Source organism: Equus przewalskii, chromosome 1 (assembly GCF_037783145.1).
Source record: "Equus przewalskii isolate Varuska chromosome 1, EquPr2, whole genome shotgun sequence".
Lineage (NCBI taxonomy): Eukaryota > Metazoa > Chordata > Mammalia > Perissodactyla > Equidae > Equus > Equus przewalskii.
The window spans coordinates 19117068-19136426 of NC_091831.1; the positions used below are offsets into that span (position 1 = coordinate 19117068).

The 19359-nt window shown below is 35.3% G+C and overlaps 1 protein-coding gene across 6 annotated transcripts in view; it reads right to left on the minus strand.

Annotated features, from left to right (window-relative positions):
* Positions 1 to 19359, minus strand: part of VTI1A (vesicle transport through interaction with t-SNAREs 1A) — a 344315-nt gene that overhangs the window by 262467 nt on the left and 62489 nt on the right. For all 6 annotated transcript variants that reach the window (XM_008539676.2, XM_008539690.2, XM_008539667.2 and 3 more), the window contains exon 4: positions 4584 to 4661. In XM_008539676.2, the coding sequence (XP_008537898.1) occupies positions 4584 to 4661 (78 nt within the window). The remainder of the gene's footprint in view (positions 1 to 4583; positions 4662 to 19359) is intronic.

Here is a 19359-nt window from a genome sequence, read left to right on the forward strand (position 1 = left end):
AGACGATCTGGGAATTGATCGCACAGCTATCTTTTCTTTCTGGGGGCACCCTTCTTCAGTTGACTATGATACTTAAGGGGCCAAAGTTTAAAACTACTCCTCAGCAATAGAGACCATTTGGGGCATGCCACCCTGCCATAATCAATGAGTGTTTAAAAATGCTACCCATTTGTTTTTTCAATAGGTTCCAAACAAAAAACGTTCTATCTTGTTTGTGCTGCATGGCTGCATTCAAGCTCTACACCGGATTTGTAGCTAAGCTAGGTAATGGGAGGGTTTTTAATCTTTATCTTTTTTTTTTTTAAGTTAGGCCGAGAGTTTTCATTCAAGTAAACAAAAGATGGTTTATTTTTGAAAATTAACAATGCTTAGACTAGGTTGAAAGTAGTGATTTCGTATTTTATCGAGTTTCTAGCTCCATCATGGGCGACATGAAAGTGTGCCATGCCTCCATGTTGAGTTATGATAATCAACATCTTTTTTGAAACAAAGATTTTTTTTTCCCCAATGCAGAATTTGATACAAGAGGTAATCTGTTCCTTTGTGGGCTGAAAAAATCTGGTTTACGCTGGTTTGAACCAGTGGAATCTCTTGTGGCTAAGCCTTCTGCTGTGACTAAAATCAAACTGCACTGCAGAGCATGTGAGGGTTCATGCGCGCGCGCCTCCATGTGTGAGGTGCGTCATGTGACCCCCAGAACTACCGAATTTTTTTTAAAGCTGATAACGCGACTGCCGTCTCTGCCCGCATACAGATAACGAATAAATGCTGAACTCTATTAAACGCCCTTTACACATTATCGTGGGTCGAACATACAATTTTCTGAACTTATGATGACAGTCTATTTATTTTGCTATAAACCCTCAGCACGTAACGAACAGATTTGTGCCTGGTAATGATCTGCTCTGCCAGGGCTATATGAAATGATACCGACCTTCTTTAGATCTTGGGGAATTAAATTGACCGACTTCACCCCCTGGTCTGGAGCTGAAGTTTGACACACTTTATGCACAGCAAGCCCAAATCGGAACTTAAAGAGAACCTCATATTAAAAAATTAAGCAATCATATCTACTGAATATTGCCTTACCACAAAAATTTCGGCACGTTTAGAAATATCCTACTCTTGATGTATATTTTAAACCTTCTATTTAGGATTTACTCAAATTTATTCACTGATCAATGTAATTTTGCATCTGAAAACTGAGAGACTATTAGGGTTCAAAAGCAGAGCTTGGAACATTTTATTTGGTCCATTATCATACTCCAATATGAAGGGGATTTAATTCTATGTTTTTTTCCTTTTCTGAGAATGGTTTTCATGAAACTAAATCAAGTTAACGACTGTTAAAGTTTTCACTCTAAATACACTCTAAATATAGCATCACTATATTTCAAAAACAACTCTCAAAAATTAAAATGTTGCCATATGAAATGGAAAATAGGATATTTTAAAAGAATAGAATGATAATACCTAAGACAACAGATAATGACCCAACAATACTCAAATGTGCAAGGTAGGTAATTCTGTCCCCTCTTTGTAAATCAGAGATGAGCTATACTTGAGTGTATGAAATGGATAAGAATCAGAAATGAATTTATACAAAGTAGTTAATCTGGAATTAAATGAAATTGTGTACTGTATGAGGGACAATAAAGATGCATTTGAAAAATCCTTAATTTCTGAAATCTTGACATTTCTAATCATGGCAGAAATGTTTATATATATGAGTAAATTAATATACTTTATAGTTAATTGGCAGATTATAACTATGTGGATAAACAGGTAGGTTTTAGATGCCTCAAAAAATGCACTGTAAATAACCAGAATGAGAAATAATAGCTATGGCATTCACATTTGTCTAAATCTCCTCAAAGAAGCCATTATAGGGAGGATGTATATACTGCATCGAAAATAACTAGTCAGCACTTAGTTTATTTTACCTATCTGTAACCATTGCTATGAATTCTTTATGATTTTCCTCTTCTGATCTACAATTTTTGGAAATTGAGATATATCCCAATTACAATGAAACAAATATTGCTATTTTTGTCATTTTGTTTATCTCCAAGTTTTCTCTGTATATATTAAAAATTTATCATAAATATTACACAGCCAAGAAGTTCTGAAAATCAATTTATCAATAATTAACTTGAAAATAAACATTTGTGGGCAGAAAATATTTTCTTATATAAATTATAGGTAATCCTACCCAGAAAAAACTATCTTCTCAGTCATTGAGCTACAAAAATTAACATGAAGAGCCAACTTAAAATCTTTTCTGTCTTTATAAAAAAGGGCATCTTGTTTTGATTCCATCATCTGGATGAACACTGATGCAGAATAAAGAGTTATTCTCAAGTGACCATTCCTGGTTAGGGATGTGTTGTGATTGGAGGGATTTTGATTCCTATTATATGATAAAGAGCCTCAAAACAAAATTTAATGACTTCATTGTGATAGGGAAATTTTGCTACATTTGGTAACAAAATATCCAAAAAGTTAACTGTGGTCCCTTTGAACTTTCAAACCTAATTCAAATTTTAGACTGAAAAGTTCGTGTAAGTAATAATCTAACAGTTACACAGTCTCATGACTATAATTTATCAAACTCTATTTATTGAAGTGACAGCTCCTTACAACCAAACTTCAGGTTCTCCAAGCACTTTCAGAATTTGTAAGTTTGATTTATACAAGTCCAGGGGAAATCTCTGCGTAATCACTTTAAAGTGACAGGAAGATAATTTGAAAAATTCAGAATATATGAACTCAATCTATTTTTGTGGAATATTTTTCTTTAGGCATAAAAAAATCATACGTATATGTGCATAAGGCAAATGTTTGAGGCACAGAAAATGTCCATTAAGAGAAGTGAACATGCTTAAAGAAAAAAAGGATCCCTGTGACAGGACTACAACATCCATTACAATAAAGGAGTCTGAGCTAGACAGGAACACCTCCTTCCTAGTTCCTCTATATTAGGCAGTAGTTTCAAATGAGGGAAAGATCTATGGCTTTTTAAAGAATTGACATGGGAGCTATGCATTCACTTTTTTTTGCAAAAAAGTAATGCTTTTTTGCAGCAAAGATAGGAAATAAAATTATGATTCATTCACTCAAGAGGTATGAGCAATCTAAATCTCACTTAAAATAGCAAAAAAGCATTTTTTTCTCTCATCCCCACATTATTTAATCTAGTATGAGTAAAACCCCTTTATCACATCATCCTTTTATGTTTGATGTGCTCCTTATATTGTTTCCCTCAGCTATTCTCACATTTCAGTCAGGGAAGCTGGAATCCCAAGTCAAATCTTAATGTGTTAACATGTCTGAACTCAAGCTGACAACATCCAAATAGTGGAGGAGGTGAGATCTTTCCAAAAACAAACATAATCAGCCCAGTGATTCTTCTCCCTTTTTTGGGATGGGTGGATGGAAGCCTTAATCACATAAGCAACATCTCTGTTTATAATATTTGCATTATCATAGAGAGTAATACAGTTTCGGCATATATAGACCTATAATATAATCTACTTGAAATGGTAAATACAATTATGCAATGTTCATAATGTGTATTGATACATTGTTTCACTATCATTAAAATTTTGGTTTACTCACTGAATGATTTATGTTCCTTTTTATTTAGGCAGAGTAGAGATCTTTACGATACTTGTTGAAGTAAAATTAATAAACACCTTCAGGTCTTGTTTCTGAAGTTACCTATCATTTGTTTTTGTAAAGTGTCAGAGAATCGGTCACTAATTGTTTGAGACATTTTTAGAGTCATCTCTACACTGAGGTTCTTGAAACATTTTTTAAAGTCAGATATATTATCTTTTCATTATGAATTAATGAAGTCTGTAGCATTAATTCAAAGAAAGAAGTGGGATAAGTAATTAAACTCATGACACTATTGTGTGAGCCAATGAGAACTGACAGCCAAGTTGTACGACCCTTTTAAGAAGAAATTCGATCTTGTTTTTTGCCTGTGCAGATCTTAAACTGCAAAAAGACTTCTCCTAGTATTATTATTAATATTATTATTATTATTTGACAGAGGCAGGACCTCTATATGAGTATCCAAGTTCCACACTGGTGCTTACAATTTGCATTTTGGTGAATGTATTTTTAAGAAGCTGCACAATAGGAGACGGAGCTGCCCTGTTGAATTTTGAAAGCTCTACTTTCATTTGTTTTGCTGCAAGTGTTGATTTAATTATACTGCATTATTATCAAAGCTGCATTATGTACTTTTTTATTCCTTTTACATGTGTTTGAGGTGAAGACCTTGGCTTTGTCTGCAAACAGTGTGTTTCAAGTTACTCCTTAAGTACTAAATAATAAAGAAAAGAGAAGAAAAGATTTTTTTTAAGATAGCAGACAGTGATCACAAGGTAAAGGGTTAAATGTAAGATCTCCAAGAAACATTTTGAAGTTGATTAAGACTCCAGCTTTGCATTAAACAGTATCGCTTCCACATGAGTTGCTGCTAATACTGTTAAGGAGCAGCTTGAGAGCCCAGTGTGCCAGTGACCTCCTTCACCCTCCAGCCACCCACCGGGCCTTCCTGATTAGCATTCTACCTGGTTCTCTGAGGAATTCCCATCATCCCCTAGGAGCTCATTCCGTACTTCGTCACTGTAGGCGATCCGTGACCTTTTCTATAAAACAAAACAAAAAGGGAGAGAGCAAGATGAACGTTGGAAAGTAAAGGCTTCGAAGCATTATTGGTATCAAGGCTGATCATCTCAAACCTCGAGAGCCCCCTAATGGAAACCTATTTGCTAAAATCTGCAAACCAAAGTTGTGTAAAGTTCTTGAACTTGCAAAGTTTAATGTAAATTAGAAGTTTTTCAAGTGCCAATAATGAAAGAAAACTCTGCATTGTGGAAGTACTCTATTAATATTCACAAACGGATCCAAACTGGTATATTATTCCATATATAGTCATTCAAATAAGACCACTAAACTGAAGGAAAGACTGCTACAGAGCTGTATAATCTGCAAAACTCACCAGATTACAATTAAAACAAGAGTATATGGGGGTCTTTAATATTGTGGCAGGAAAGGCACTATACAATATAAATCTTTTAAAATCTCTAATTCTAGGATAATCTTATATCTGCAACTATACACTAGAATGCCTGGAAAATAGTACATCTGTATTTCCTTCATTATTGTGATGTTACTAACCAGAAAGAAATGGAATTTAAAAGCCCATCCCATTTCCAAACAATAATTTAAATATCTCCAAGTCCCCTATAAATAATGGCCTAGGGAAAAGTAATGGGAGTGCGTGTGTGTGTGTGTGTGCGTGAAAACAAATTAAATTCCCCAATCCCAGCAAATAAAGACAAGTGGGCTATGAGTCAACGTTTCACACACTAAAATTTTGTTTTACAAGAAATCTCCTTTACCTGTAAAGTCAGAGGGATATGTCTGTAAGTAATTCATGAATCATCCAGGTTGTCTAAATGTACACACATTTTTAAAAGCTAAAAGGCTCTGAAAATTAGTTGTGAAGCCAGAGTGCTGTCCTCAGATCTTACTTCAGCATCACTATTGCAGACTCAAATGCAGATTTACAGGTTACTTTGCTGTCTTTTCTGCTTCTGAACTAACTAAGCAAAATCAGTCAATTAAAAAATGGCAGTGGGAAACAGTAATCTTTTCTCACTTGGAGTCTACGGTTTAAGGTTTAAAATTTCTTACCTGTTCAACTACAATCTGAAAAATTATTGTACTTTAAAAAGACTATCCATAATCCATGACTAGAACTCAACAAGATTTTTGATTAGATTTTTAAACTAGTAAATGAGTAACACTGCTTTGCCACCTAGAGATCATAATATCTTAGACGTAAAAATCATATTATATTAGAATTTAAAAGGACTTTCAACAAGAAAAACCAATAGATTTTAAATCATTTGAAAGCTGCAGCCTTTCTCAATTGGTATTCCTTATCTGAATGACAAAACACAGAAAATTATTTCAGCATCTATTTTCTCAATTCTCCCAAGGATGGTACATAAGAGAGAATTTAGTTCATTACATAGAACAGAAGCCTTAGGGCATTAGGGCTTAACTCTCTGGCAGAAGCCAGTTGAAAAGGGCTGAATGGAGTATAAATAAAAATAAATTAATCTAGACACCCCTTTATTTAAAAAAAACAAAAACAAAAACAACTCAGTCTCACGGAGTTCTAAAGGTAGCTTTGGTTAAACTGAGACCAGTATGTTGTGGTCCTGACTCACAGCTCAGTGCTCAATTTACCACACAGAATTTCCTCACTGTGTTAGCGCCCTCTGGATACACTCAGGAAAAAGGTAACAAAAAGTGCAAAAGGAGATGGTGGCATCCCTTCCCTGCCTTGAGTCTCCACCCCAAGGCCCCCTTCCCTGCCACAAATGTATATCTTACACTTTAGCAAATGCAGTGAGACTGTGGGTAGATAAATAACACCAATAATGCTGCAGAGAAGACAAAGTAGAAAAGTTAAGTCATTAGCCTGAGGTCAGTAATGACAACTATATCAGATGTCTTAACAATTCAGGAGTGACCCAATTCATTCAACTGTGAATATGCCAGACTTCTTACCCCGACAAACAGCAAACTACTTCAAACCTGGTTTCCTTATTGTATTTACTGAAGCCACTATTAATTAGCTATTTCTATTGACTTCATACAGAATTGCACTGAAAAATGCTAAATTACAAGGACAGTACACTTCATGGCCTTACAACAATATTTAGATCAAGCCAAACCTTTCTTTTGCCCATTTGGAGATCCCCACTATAGAAGTTTCAAACTAGCTAAGCAAAAGTATTTTACAGCATTAAAGGAAATGAGAACCTTTAAACAGGCTGTGGTATCAGAGCTGCCTTTTTAATTATTCATTTCATCACTATGGGGGACTAAAACATTCCACAGTATGCAAGAATATCATATGGAGATTGTTTTTGTTTTTCCCTTTTTTCACCAAAATGCCAACAAATTGGCATAGATTGTTCAATTACATTATATTCTTATTTTGATTTACCATACCTCAAAAGAAGAAGAAAATTGTAAACGTAAATCCCTAAATATCTAATCTTGTTTGGTTAGAATCCATTGCTTTTGAAAACCAGCAATTAACAGTGTGCATGCTCAGTAATAGGGGAACTAAAGATTTATCCACAGTTGAAGGGTGGTCCCCATAAATGTCATTCTTTACATTGGGATGGTAAAAACTGGTCATTTGGATGGCTTTCTGGCTGTAATTGAGCAAATGATACACTGAGTTTACAAAATGTTCTCTGATGGCACTGAATTCTCTTGAAGAACGAAAAGACAACTCATTTTAAATATCAGAAATTATTCCTCATGAAAATGACAAACCAATGCTGACAACTGAACTCTTTACACTCAAGTATCATTTTACAAAAATTTTTAAAAATCAAAACTTTGCTTTATTAAGAATTATATTTAAACGCCTGACATTGGTATTTTCTCCTAATTTTTTATGGTTTGAAATTTTAAGTAAGCTGATTGTAATCAACCATAATTTAACCTGTAGGATCATCACTAAATGAATTGAATACCAAAAAAGGCAAATTCCTTTGAATGACAAACTGCTTATTCTATGGATAATTTTCCTCCAAAACATCAGTAAATTATTTTACCTTTTATGGAATTTTTAAAAACTTCACTTTATTTTATTAAGTACTATGTCATACTTTAATTTGGAAGATTCAAAGTTAATGAAACTGAAGCATCTACTGTATCTTGATAAACTATTTTTACTTTATTGTCAACTGTATAAAATCTGTACTTTAGCCAAATGCAAGCATGAGAATTTGAGCTGGAAATGTCACACACTCAGCTACAGTTTGAAGGAACCCAATTCATAATGCATTTTATAAATAGTTAATGACTTCTATACATAAGCTAACCAGGCAAATCAAGAAATTGTCAACATTTTTAGTCTTAGTTGTCAGTTACCACTGTCTACTGGTGCTTTATGTGTGGCTTCTGGAGAAGACAGAAGCTCTCCGCAGTTTGTAATCTATTGCAATTTAGGGTCTGTACCATAAGGGTGGAAAAGCTTCAAGTGACAATACTGCCACATGCAGACACACACACACACACACACACATACAATGTTAAATACAAGAGCATTCCTCACTTTTAGTTGTGTGTTTGTGTAAAACTTATTCTAATTTATACACTTAGGTGGACGAGACACAGCTGGACAGAAAAATATACAGACCAAATGTGAACTATAGAAAAAATATGACAAATTAACAACTGATTGTTATCCCTAAGAAGTTAGATGCACAAAGTTGCAATGGCTATTATAAACTGATGACGAACGTGAGTCTTTAGTTATGAAAGCGAGAATTTCAATTCCAAGCAGTTTTCACTCAGTATATGAACAGAACTTTTGCATACTGATTGGCTAATTTTCTTAAAGCAAGTTCAAACAAATACACTTGCTCAGTTCTCTCTGGAAATTTGGCTTGCAACAATTTATCTACTTGACCCAAGACTTAACATTTCCCAACTGAAATGAGTATGTTCCTGGACAGACACTGCTAAATTAGAAACAAAATGAATTAACTTAGCTTAAACTCATTAAGAGCTGTGATCTGTGGTTCCACCTCCTGTATGACTCTACATGTGAAACAGGGTATACGTAACCAGAATGAGGATTCTACAACCCACCGCGAGCGTAAGCATAACAATGAAGTTGGTTTATTACTAAGCGTATATGAGAATTTAATTTCCATGGCGTGCACATGGCAAAGCAATTGCTTAAATTGCCTCACCTGGGAATTTAATACAATGTTATCATCAGACCAGCCACATTGTAAATAGATTTATAATGCTTTCCATGTGCTGCACACTGTTGCATATGAATTAAGTAATGATCTGGTATTACAATAAAATCAGCTAGTTCCCACACCTGGCAGACAGGATATTTCACTAAATTAATACCCATACAGCTACATCACAAGGCATGGGAGAGGAAACCATCTCTAAGGCATTTGACTTGAGTTTTACATGGGAGGCAAACACTCGATGGGTATGCAGAATGTCACTATGTTGAATGGGCTGCTCAAGACAATCTGTTTCTAACATCTGTATCACAGAATTAAGACTTTCTCATTCCCATTCAATTTTGGCCTAATTTTCTTCATTCAGTACTTTAATTACTAATCAGCAATCCACAACATTCACAAACACTAAGAAAGCCCTTTATTCTAATCTATGTGCTGCAGACAGCCAAATAATTGATACAAAGTGCAGTAAGTAATGAAAGAACAGCTTGTCCTACTTCCTAATCAAATTGGTCTATAGAAGAAATGGTTAATAGATTTCTCCATAGGTCTAAAACAAATTACCCAGTCTGGCCAGACTTTTCCATTGCTTCTACCATGTCTTTCAGTCTCCATATATTTAATAATGCCCAAGGTTACCAGGTGATACATCTATTAAAAACTCTCATGCTTTCATAGCCAAAGAATTTAACTGCTCTAAAGAATTTAACTGCTCCTGTTATAATTAACACTTTGGGATATCTACAGAATACCATGAAATTATATTTATTAGCTAGTCATATAATTGCTGGCATTCATTTCTTACTTAATTTTATCTGGTTCTAATTAAATAATATCATACTTCTGTAATGCCCAGATGGCATTTTCTAAAATGCATCTATCTTTGACACAAAGCATTCCATTTTTAACCTCACTTCTCTTTGTCCATGGCCAATTTCAGCTTTTCATCACTACACCTCTGACCCAGGACTTAAAAAGGCTCATCAATTCAGAAAACTTAAATTTTGGTGAAAACAATAAAAAGGAATTTATGAAATTTTGTTTATCACACTGTTCTCTGTGCTGTATTAATTTCTAGTAGAAGGTGACAAGATTAAAACATATCATACTACATGATTTAAGTAAAGGAAAAGTAAACCGTTAGGTAAATTGACCCCTGGAAAGTTGTTAGGACAAAAAAGCACAGGGCACTGAGAAAAAAAGAACAGAGATAACATTTCAATATATGATCTTGGTCAAATTAAGTTTCCTGAATATTAGTTTCCTCAATCTCTCAAAGAATGGTGGTAATATTTATTTCCCAGGGCTATTGTAAGGATTTAAATATTACAAACAAATGGAAATCTATCAAAATACCTTGGATATGGACACCTTGCAAAGGATGTGCAACTAAATATCAGTTGATAATATTGGAAAGTTTGCAATAAAACCAGTACACATACATGGCTAAGAGTATAAATTAGTGCATCCTTCCTAGAAAATGATACCAAAAGTAGCTTTAAAAAGTTCATGTTATTTAACCCAGTAATTCCACTACATTGTTTTGCCCAATTCCCTATTTTATGGTGCTACAATTTTTGGACAACTTTCAATGGGAAAAACTTTACTGCATTTCTTTAATGTCATTAGAAAAATTAAGTTCCAATCTGTTTCGTCTAAGTAATCATTCCTCTAAACATGGCTTGCCCTTGCTCAAGGGACTGTTTAGAGTTAAAGGTCAAGCTCATTCGCTGGAAAGTGCACATGCCACATGTCACCAATACTGTAGCGTTAATAAAGGGGAAGCACACTTTCTCTCTATCATAAACTCATGGCCAATGGACCATATGCAAGCCACCAGAAAGAAAATACTAACACGCTCTGCTGCTAGGCTACCACCAGTTGGAAAAGCAGGTTACTGTAAGAACAGTGAAATAACCCATTGTTCTTGAGTATGTAATACCAGGAAAAGATATTTAAATTTTTTTTGAAATAAATTTAAATACTAACATCTTTCTGTTATAATCACTCATTTATTATTTTTGCTTGTACTTTCAAAAATATTTTACACGTTTGAAATGGATATTTATGTTTTGGCTGTAAATAGTAAGATAAATTATACCACATTTTCTCTTATTTTTTAAAATTTAGCTATAATATCACATATGAATGATATATGCATATGATGAGGTTATATATGTATATCTACACATATTGACTCACATAAATCCATACGCAATCCATATGGAATAATAACTCTATTGGTGCTTCACAATGCTAGAATAGACTTTTATTTATAGTCGGAACTCTGACCACATTGCTGCTACATCATTTAATGATTTGCAAAACAGAGAGCCCAGAAATCGTGTAGCTGCACTTCTTCATTTCCTCCTCCAGCATTTCTAAACTTAAGCCTGAAATTTAAGTTTAGCACTAGCGTTTCAAAATGCAACTTGAATTAGTATCGTGGCCCCACTTACTTGCACATGCTTGTAGTTTACAACTTTGACACTGCTATTGAACACAGTGTGGCTGTGTCTTATATCATGTTAGCTTGTCAATCAATAATTAAGTTACTTCATTCAGAAAATCAGCTCATGATAGAATGCCCAGATGTTGTTGTCAACATCTGGAATAGTCTAAGTATGCAGTATAGGAAATTTAATTCTTTAAAGACTTTGTGAATATAAAATAAAATAGCCCTATAGACTATGCTTGAAATAATCAAAATGATAAAATGTTCATTATTTGGTTTGATAGTGATATATAAATACCCTATATACTCCCACTGGAAAATGATACTCTGACAAATGAATGCTATGTAACAGATGCTTCATTTGTAGTTTTAAAAGAACTACTGAAGTAAAGTATATAAATTTATATAATTAATTTGTATCCAGCTTTCCCTACATAATATACTTAGCATTAGGAAGGAAAAAGAATCATTCATTGAAAATCTGTCTATAGCCGTAATTTCAATTAATTTCAACATCCAAGAACAAATGATCCTGAGGAGTCTGTGTAACTGATACTGAGGTATCACATAAATGACTGAATCTTACAGTTGACAGTTACATGAGGCATGATCTAGACCAGCTTACATATTTAGAGATGAGTTCTAAGCTAGATGGGTGATCTCTCCAAGGCCACACACCTGAGAAGGAGCAGGTAGAACAAGGATAGAATCTTGACACCAAGACAGACTGGGGTTGTCCCATCACTCATTCCCCTGGCAGGGTTGGCTGCATAATTTGCCTAATTCTATGAATTTGTCATCAGCTAGAAAGTTGATTCATCTGTAAATTTTGTTTCCTGTCACCCTCCTTCAAAATAAACAAACAAAAAACAAACCTTTACTTATATATTGTTGCCAACATCTGGAATATTGACAACAATAAATTTGAAAGTTCAAGGGTGACAAAGGCTTAAGATAGAATGTTTTATTTGACAGAATAAAACATCTGATCTCAGAGGTGAGTCATAACCCCACCTATGGATGTAACTTAGATATGTTTCAAGATTAATTTTCAAAGGCTGCACCATAAAGCAACAATAATTTAGCCACATGGCAGGAGAGGAGCCACACCAGTTATTAAGATGTGTTAAGAACTGCTTGCTTATCCATTGGATCTGGTGACTCCCTATACAGTTACTCTGAAATTCTAGATGGAAACCAGCTATCTTATAGGCAGACAATTTTTATATATTTTTTTTTCTGGTACTTACTTTTGGACCCATGCTGTCCAGATTCTTTATTATAGAATACACTGTGTTATAGTGAGGTTATAGTGCTCATAATTCAGAGATGTACAATATGCCTTTTAAGGCTTTATGAATATAGCCAATAAAACTATAATGTTTAGGCAATAAAGCAAAATTCTTTGAGCCTCATTTTTTTTTGTGTGTGTGTGAGGAAGATTGGCCCTGAGCTAAGATCTGTCCAATCTTCTTCTATTTTGTATGTGGGACACCACCAGAGCACGGCGTGCTTGGTGAGCAGTGTAGAGGTCTGAGCCCAGGATCCAAACCTGCAAAGCCTGGGCTGCTGAAGCGGAGCATGCGAACTTGACCACTATGCCACCGGGCCAGCCCTGAGCCCAAATTCTTTATGGAAACATTTTGAAGATTAGTTCTATATCAGAGTGACCCAAAACTATAATATATAATAAAGTAAATATAAATATACATACCTGATTCATAAACAACATATTCTTCCTAAAAGATTTCCCATTTTCAGTTGAATAGAATAATATCCTGCCTACACATGGACTCTGCTTCATCAATTGAATGTTCTGTCCCTTCTATCTTCAATGTGTCACTCTACTGGTTCTTTCTTTTAAGGATATAAACATATTTAAGTGTACTCCAGCTTTATATATTTAAAATGTTCTTTCACCCTATACTACTCTCCTCAGCCAGTGCTCAACCTCTCTTTATCCTTCCCTTCTTAGCCAAGCTTCTTGAAAGAGTACTCTACAAACACTAACTCCACTTATTCATGTCCCAGCCGCTTCTCAACTTACAGCAAACTGGATGCTTTCCTACCATGCCACAGGACTCCCCAGGATCACCAGTGACTTCCTAGTTGACAAAGCCATTGCCATTTTTTAAACAAACCATTTATTTTAGAATAGTTATAGATTTACAGGAAAGCCACAAAGATAGTACAGAGTTCCCATATAACCCGCATCCAGTTTCCCTATTATTAACATCTTACGTTAATGTGGTACAGTTGTCACAATTAATAAATCGCATTATTATTAACTAAAGTCCATACTTTTTTCAGATTTCCTTAGTACCTAATATTCCTTTTCTGTTCCAGGATACCATCTACGATTCCACGTTACGGTCAGCAGTCATGTGTCCTTGGTCTCCTCTTGGATGTGACAATTTCTCAGACTTCTCTTGTTTTTGATGGCCTTGACGGTTTTGAAGAGTACTGGTTAGGTGTTTTGTAGAATGTCCCTCAATTGGGATTTGTTTGTTGTTCTTCCCATGACCAGACTGAGGTTATGTTTTTGCGAGGATGACCAGAGAGATAAAGTGCCGTATTCATCACATCAAATCGAAGGTACATACCATCGACATGACTTATCACTGTTGACGTTGACCTCGATCATCTGGCTGAAGTAGTGTTTGTCAGCTTTCTCCACTGTAAAGCTACTCTTTTTCCTCTTCCCATACTGTACTCACTACGTACAGCCCATGTTTACAGAGTGAGGAGTTATGCTCCACTTCCTTGAAGAGGAAGTATCTACATAAATTATTTGGCATTCTTCTGCATAGGAGATCTGTCTACTCAATCATTATTCAATCATTTATTGATGTCAGTATGAACTCACGGATATTCATTTTATACTCTGATTTATAATCCAATACCACTTTATTTATTTTGTTGCTCAGATTGTACCAACTTTGGCTCCAATGGCCATTTTTCAGTCCTTTTTTCATTTGACCTCTCAATAGCATCTGACATTGTTGCCCACTTCCTCCTTAGCAGTTACGGCACCACCCTCCCTTGGAATTCTTCCTATCCTTCTGGTGCCTCCTTCTCAGTCTCCTTCATCGTAACTTCTCTCTCAGTATGCACTACGTCTCCACCCTTAGCCCTCTTCTCACTCATCCAAATGATCTCATCTATACCCATTGTTCTAACTACTACCAAGAGGCTGGGAAAAACATGTTTTCTGCTTATTCTGCTCACAAATCTAATTCCCACTGGGTGTCTTAGATAACCTAAAAACATCTCAGACTTAAGACAAAGTGAGGCATAATTCTTTCTCCTATATACTGCTCTTCTTCCTGTTTTTCCTAATTTGACGTATAGTGTTACTGTGCACATAGTCTCCCCAGATAAAAACCTAAAAATTACCCCACTGTCTCCCTTATTCCCCTAATCCAATCAATCCCCAAGCCCTATGGGTTAAACTCTTATTTTTCAGAATATCTACAACTGGAGCCCGGAGCCATATTTCCAGGATGTGTGTTACCTCATGCACTAGTCCCAATTCTTTCCTCATAATCGTTGTTACTGCATATTTCATCCTTCTTTTTATATATGAATTATATTTGAGAAATACTTGTTTGGAAAGACTGATACTTTTTTAGGCAGAGGTAAGGCAATAGGTACAAATTCTCAGCTCCTCATATTGGGGAGTAAAGGAGACCCCTTCAACTCTATCTCCAGCAGAATATCAAAGCTATAAAAGAACCACTGTCTAAACATATAACATTTCAGAATAGGCATGTTGAAATAGAAAGCAAATTAATTCAACAAAAGCTAATATACTATGGGAAAATGCTAAGCGACAGACCTCTCTCCAACTTTCTAAGTCAATACCACATTTCTCTTTAATTTCAAATATAGGTATATCTTATATCAGCTATTTTATTGTTGTCCTAAGTTAGGAATTATTCCCATTTTTTATTATGTAGAAGCTAAAAGACCGCCATTTCAAACAAGATGATGTGCATGCATATTTCTTCTTTGTCTGTCTCATTTCTGGACCTAAGGAATATGGATTACTTCTGTTATCTGCATGAAGAAGCTCTGCTACAAGGCTGGCATTCAGTTCTCTTTTATCTCTGAGACCCCCAAATTGTACTGTTAGGCAACAGAGGGCACTTATCTAGATTGAACTGTCATACAAATAGATCTTTGTCAGCCATTCAATTTGTATTGGGGAACATACCAACAAAAACAAAATCCAGCAATTTAAAACAACAAACCTATCCTCTACTGACAGTAACAAATTGCTGCATTTCAAATGAATGAGAATTACTGTAGATCGCACATCCTGCATGTGGGTGCCACAGAAAAAAATATATCCTTGGAACTAATTCTGTGGATTTTCTGGCAGTGGTCTAAAATAAAGCTAGCACATAGTATACTTAATGCTAATAAACATACAAGAAAAAATACTAACAGACAGGAATTACACGTTATCAGAGGAAAATGAGGCTCACCAATAAAATTCTCAGTCAAAATTCACTAGGTACCTGAAGAAGATGACACTGTGCTGCATTTTGAGTTTGTTCTCTGATCTGTAGTCCTTCCAGGAATACAGGTAGTGCTTCTGCCCACAAAACTGTCGATATGAGTAGTAGGACCATCATTCTCCCTAAGCCTAAATTAATTCTGGCTCTGTGTCTTCAACATTCACAAAGAACCACCGAAAACTTTACAGAACTGACCTCACCACAGTTATACTTAATCTCCTCCATATCTCAGACTATTTGGAAAAATGAGTTGATCTATTCAAAGTTAGTGTTAATCTCAGATATTAAAGATGCTGATAAATTACATCAACAAAAATACAGTAATAAAATTTTCACAACTTGAAAATAATATCAGTTAGCTCATAAGTATCTAAAATGGTTGAATTCTCTCCCCTCATATATATGTTTTTTAGTTGAATCCCGTTCTCTTTTCTATAAGCTGCGTCTTCATTCTGGATCTAATGCGGCTACCCCTCCAGTGAAATCCAGTCTTAGACTTGTGGAATCATAAGCCGCTGTGAGGGAAATAAGCAAACACACAAGTTCAACTTGTGAATCCACATTAAACTGAAATAGAAAATAAACTTGAAGGTCAACAACTTCAGTTGAATCCATGTAATTTTACTAAACAGAAATCTAATTAGTTCAGTTACTCAAATGGAAATATTTACATTTTGAAAATGAGTTTTCTTCAATTAAAATTATGTAAAAGAATCTAGCACTTTACAAAATTCTGTAATATGTCACATGGCAAAACTATAACATTGCATGCTGTGGCAACAGGTGCTTATGTCAAGACTTGAGATTTTATTGAGATTTTATTAAAGAACAATCTGAAAAAATAGTATACTCTAGATACAAGGTGGGAAAAGGAGCTCATGAATGGTAATTAAAATAGATAGGAGGACAAAAGCAAGGTGATATATAATGTTCCAAGTTGCCTCTACATTTTGGTAAATGACAGAGCTATCTGAGAAAAATTATTTTCACTTTGAAGAAAGTTATAAAATTAAATTACTGTAAAAACATGAACAGATGCATGGTGTATGCAACTTAATTTCAAATGGTTCAGAAAAAAATAGACATATATGTAGAAACAGATCGATAGAGAATATGCACAAATGATAAAGGAAATGGAACAAAATGCTAATAAATTAATCTAGGTAAAGAGCATATGTATGTTCTTTGTACTATTCTTTAAACTCTTCTGAAAGTTTGAAATTATTTCTAAACAAAAAGTTTAAAATGATTAAGAAGTGTCAAAAGGTTGGTGGGAGAAGGAAGTAGAGGTTCCTGGTAGGCTAATTTTCTACAACTAACTAATGCCTGAGATTCTAAATTAGGTTGCTTAAAAGATAATAATACATGATTTTCTTTAAAGCAAAAGTGCCTAGAGGAACCTAACACAAATCTCATTAGTGTGTTTTCCACTAACGAAAGACCTTTTACCATTCTCTTAGGTCATTCTCTAACGTTCCTGAAGAGAATACACGCTCTCCGACAGTTCGACATGTGCCCACTAAACTTTGACTTGATTTGGCAACCAAGGTATTGCTGATCTGTCTAATTTTGACTGTGATAGGCCTGGACAGGGACTGAACAGTTCTGTTCTCTGAAAAGAACACAGCCAATTTTGGTGTTCTATAAATACGCAATAATAATAGAACCTGAGGGCTGGACGGGACCTTGAGAGTCCTCTACTGTGCCTCCCTTGCCCCTTACATCATAGCACACTGAATGTATCTTATGAAGACCTCAGGAAGGAGGGCCCTTGACTCCCACAAATGAGATTTACCGACAGTCACTGGTTACTGTTAGGAATTATTTCCCTAGATTAAAGTTAAATCTATGGTACTATAGTTACACATAAAGTAGAGACCAACAACAGCTGCTGACCATACTTGGCATAATAACTCTTCACAGACTTGAAGACACTTCACAACTCCACAACTGTCCATCTAGCGAAAATGATTCCAGGGCCTTTCTTCATCTGTCTAATTTTCCAACCCTTCAATCATCTAAGGGGCCCACCCCAGAATTTTCTCTGAATTATCTTTAGGCATGGTAGCCTCAATTGGACTCAGAGATGGACATTAGTAGATTCTTCCAGAGTCTAACATGAAGCAAAGTGTACCCAATCTACTCATAATACGTAAAGTTGAGGAGGTCACTCCTTTTTCTGTTCTTTCTTATTTCTGCTCTGAATACATTTAATGTTATTTATATGTATTAATTTTTATTTGAGTTTTGGGGCTAGTTTCTATTACAATTATTTTCTCGTCCTTTGAAGAAACTATATGATAAATTAGAAAGGCCTCCGATTTGGTTGGGTACTGATGAGCCCAAGTTCAAATCCCAGCTTTGTCCTTTTCTAGTTGTGATAAGTGAGCAAGTTATTGAACCCCTATGTACCTCAGGTCTAGCTGAGGTAAAGCTTATAAAACAGCTAGAATAGTGCTTAGCATACATTAGGAATTAAAGAAAAATAACTGCTCCAATTATAATAATTATTATCAAGAATGCCAGCAAGTCTATTCCTCTAGCATATAAAACTCTGGGTTTGCCCCCTCAGCTCTTTAAGATGGCCTCACACACCTATAGCCAACACGGGCACCTCACTTCTGTTCCCAGTTATCACCCAAACTCCCGATTATAATGACCAGACTGCCATTCCATTCTAGTTCCTCCTGGCTCTTGGAACTCAATTCTGCTTCCCACCTTTGGTCGTTTTTCTTTTAACTCTTTTTATTTATATCTGAACTTGATTTTCTCTGCTTTGAGCCTCAATATTTTCTGAGGATTTAGGTTCTCATTCACCCTTTTGCTCTGTCTCCAGAAGATAAAATACTTGTATATGTTATCCCAAACTCCGAAGAAGAATTCAGACAGTAATACAGCTTACAAGCTTCAAAGATAATGTGCTTCATTATCAGCACTTTAACAGTATGAGTTAAACTAGGATTCAAATCCTAGTCTTGCTAGTTATTATCTATGTGACTGCAGAGAAGCTGTCTCGCTTTTCTGAATCTTAGTCTGCATATCTGCATATAGGAAATAAAAACACATACTTTGTTGTAATGATTAAATGGGGCTCACAATATGAACACAGCTGCCTAAGTTAACTGATTCCCTCCAAGTCATCACTTTTTCCTCTCCTTCCCCCTCCCACCCCCGGGATGGTGGATGAGTAGGGAATAAGAACAAACATATTCTGAACTCTCTATTCTGGGCAAAACTAGAAAACAGATATTATTCATAGATCCAAAAATATGTGGAGAGGTGTCCAAAAGCAGATGAGATCATTCAGAGCCATTTGGAGAAGGTGACAAAATGCATGAAGGATGATAAGAGTACTCAATAATAGCTGAGCTCAGAAAGCACCAGCCAAAATACACTTCCTGAAGGTGAGGGACTCATTCTGAAGTACAAAATCTATATGCTTTGTTTGAAACAATGAACGTGGGAACAGGTGCAAGGAGACTGCTGGCAGGAGCCCTCCCAGACACAGTTTATTAAGGGAAGTAGAGAAGGCAGGGCTACATAAAGAATAACACAGGACTTC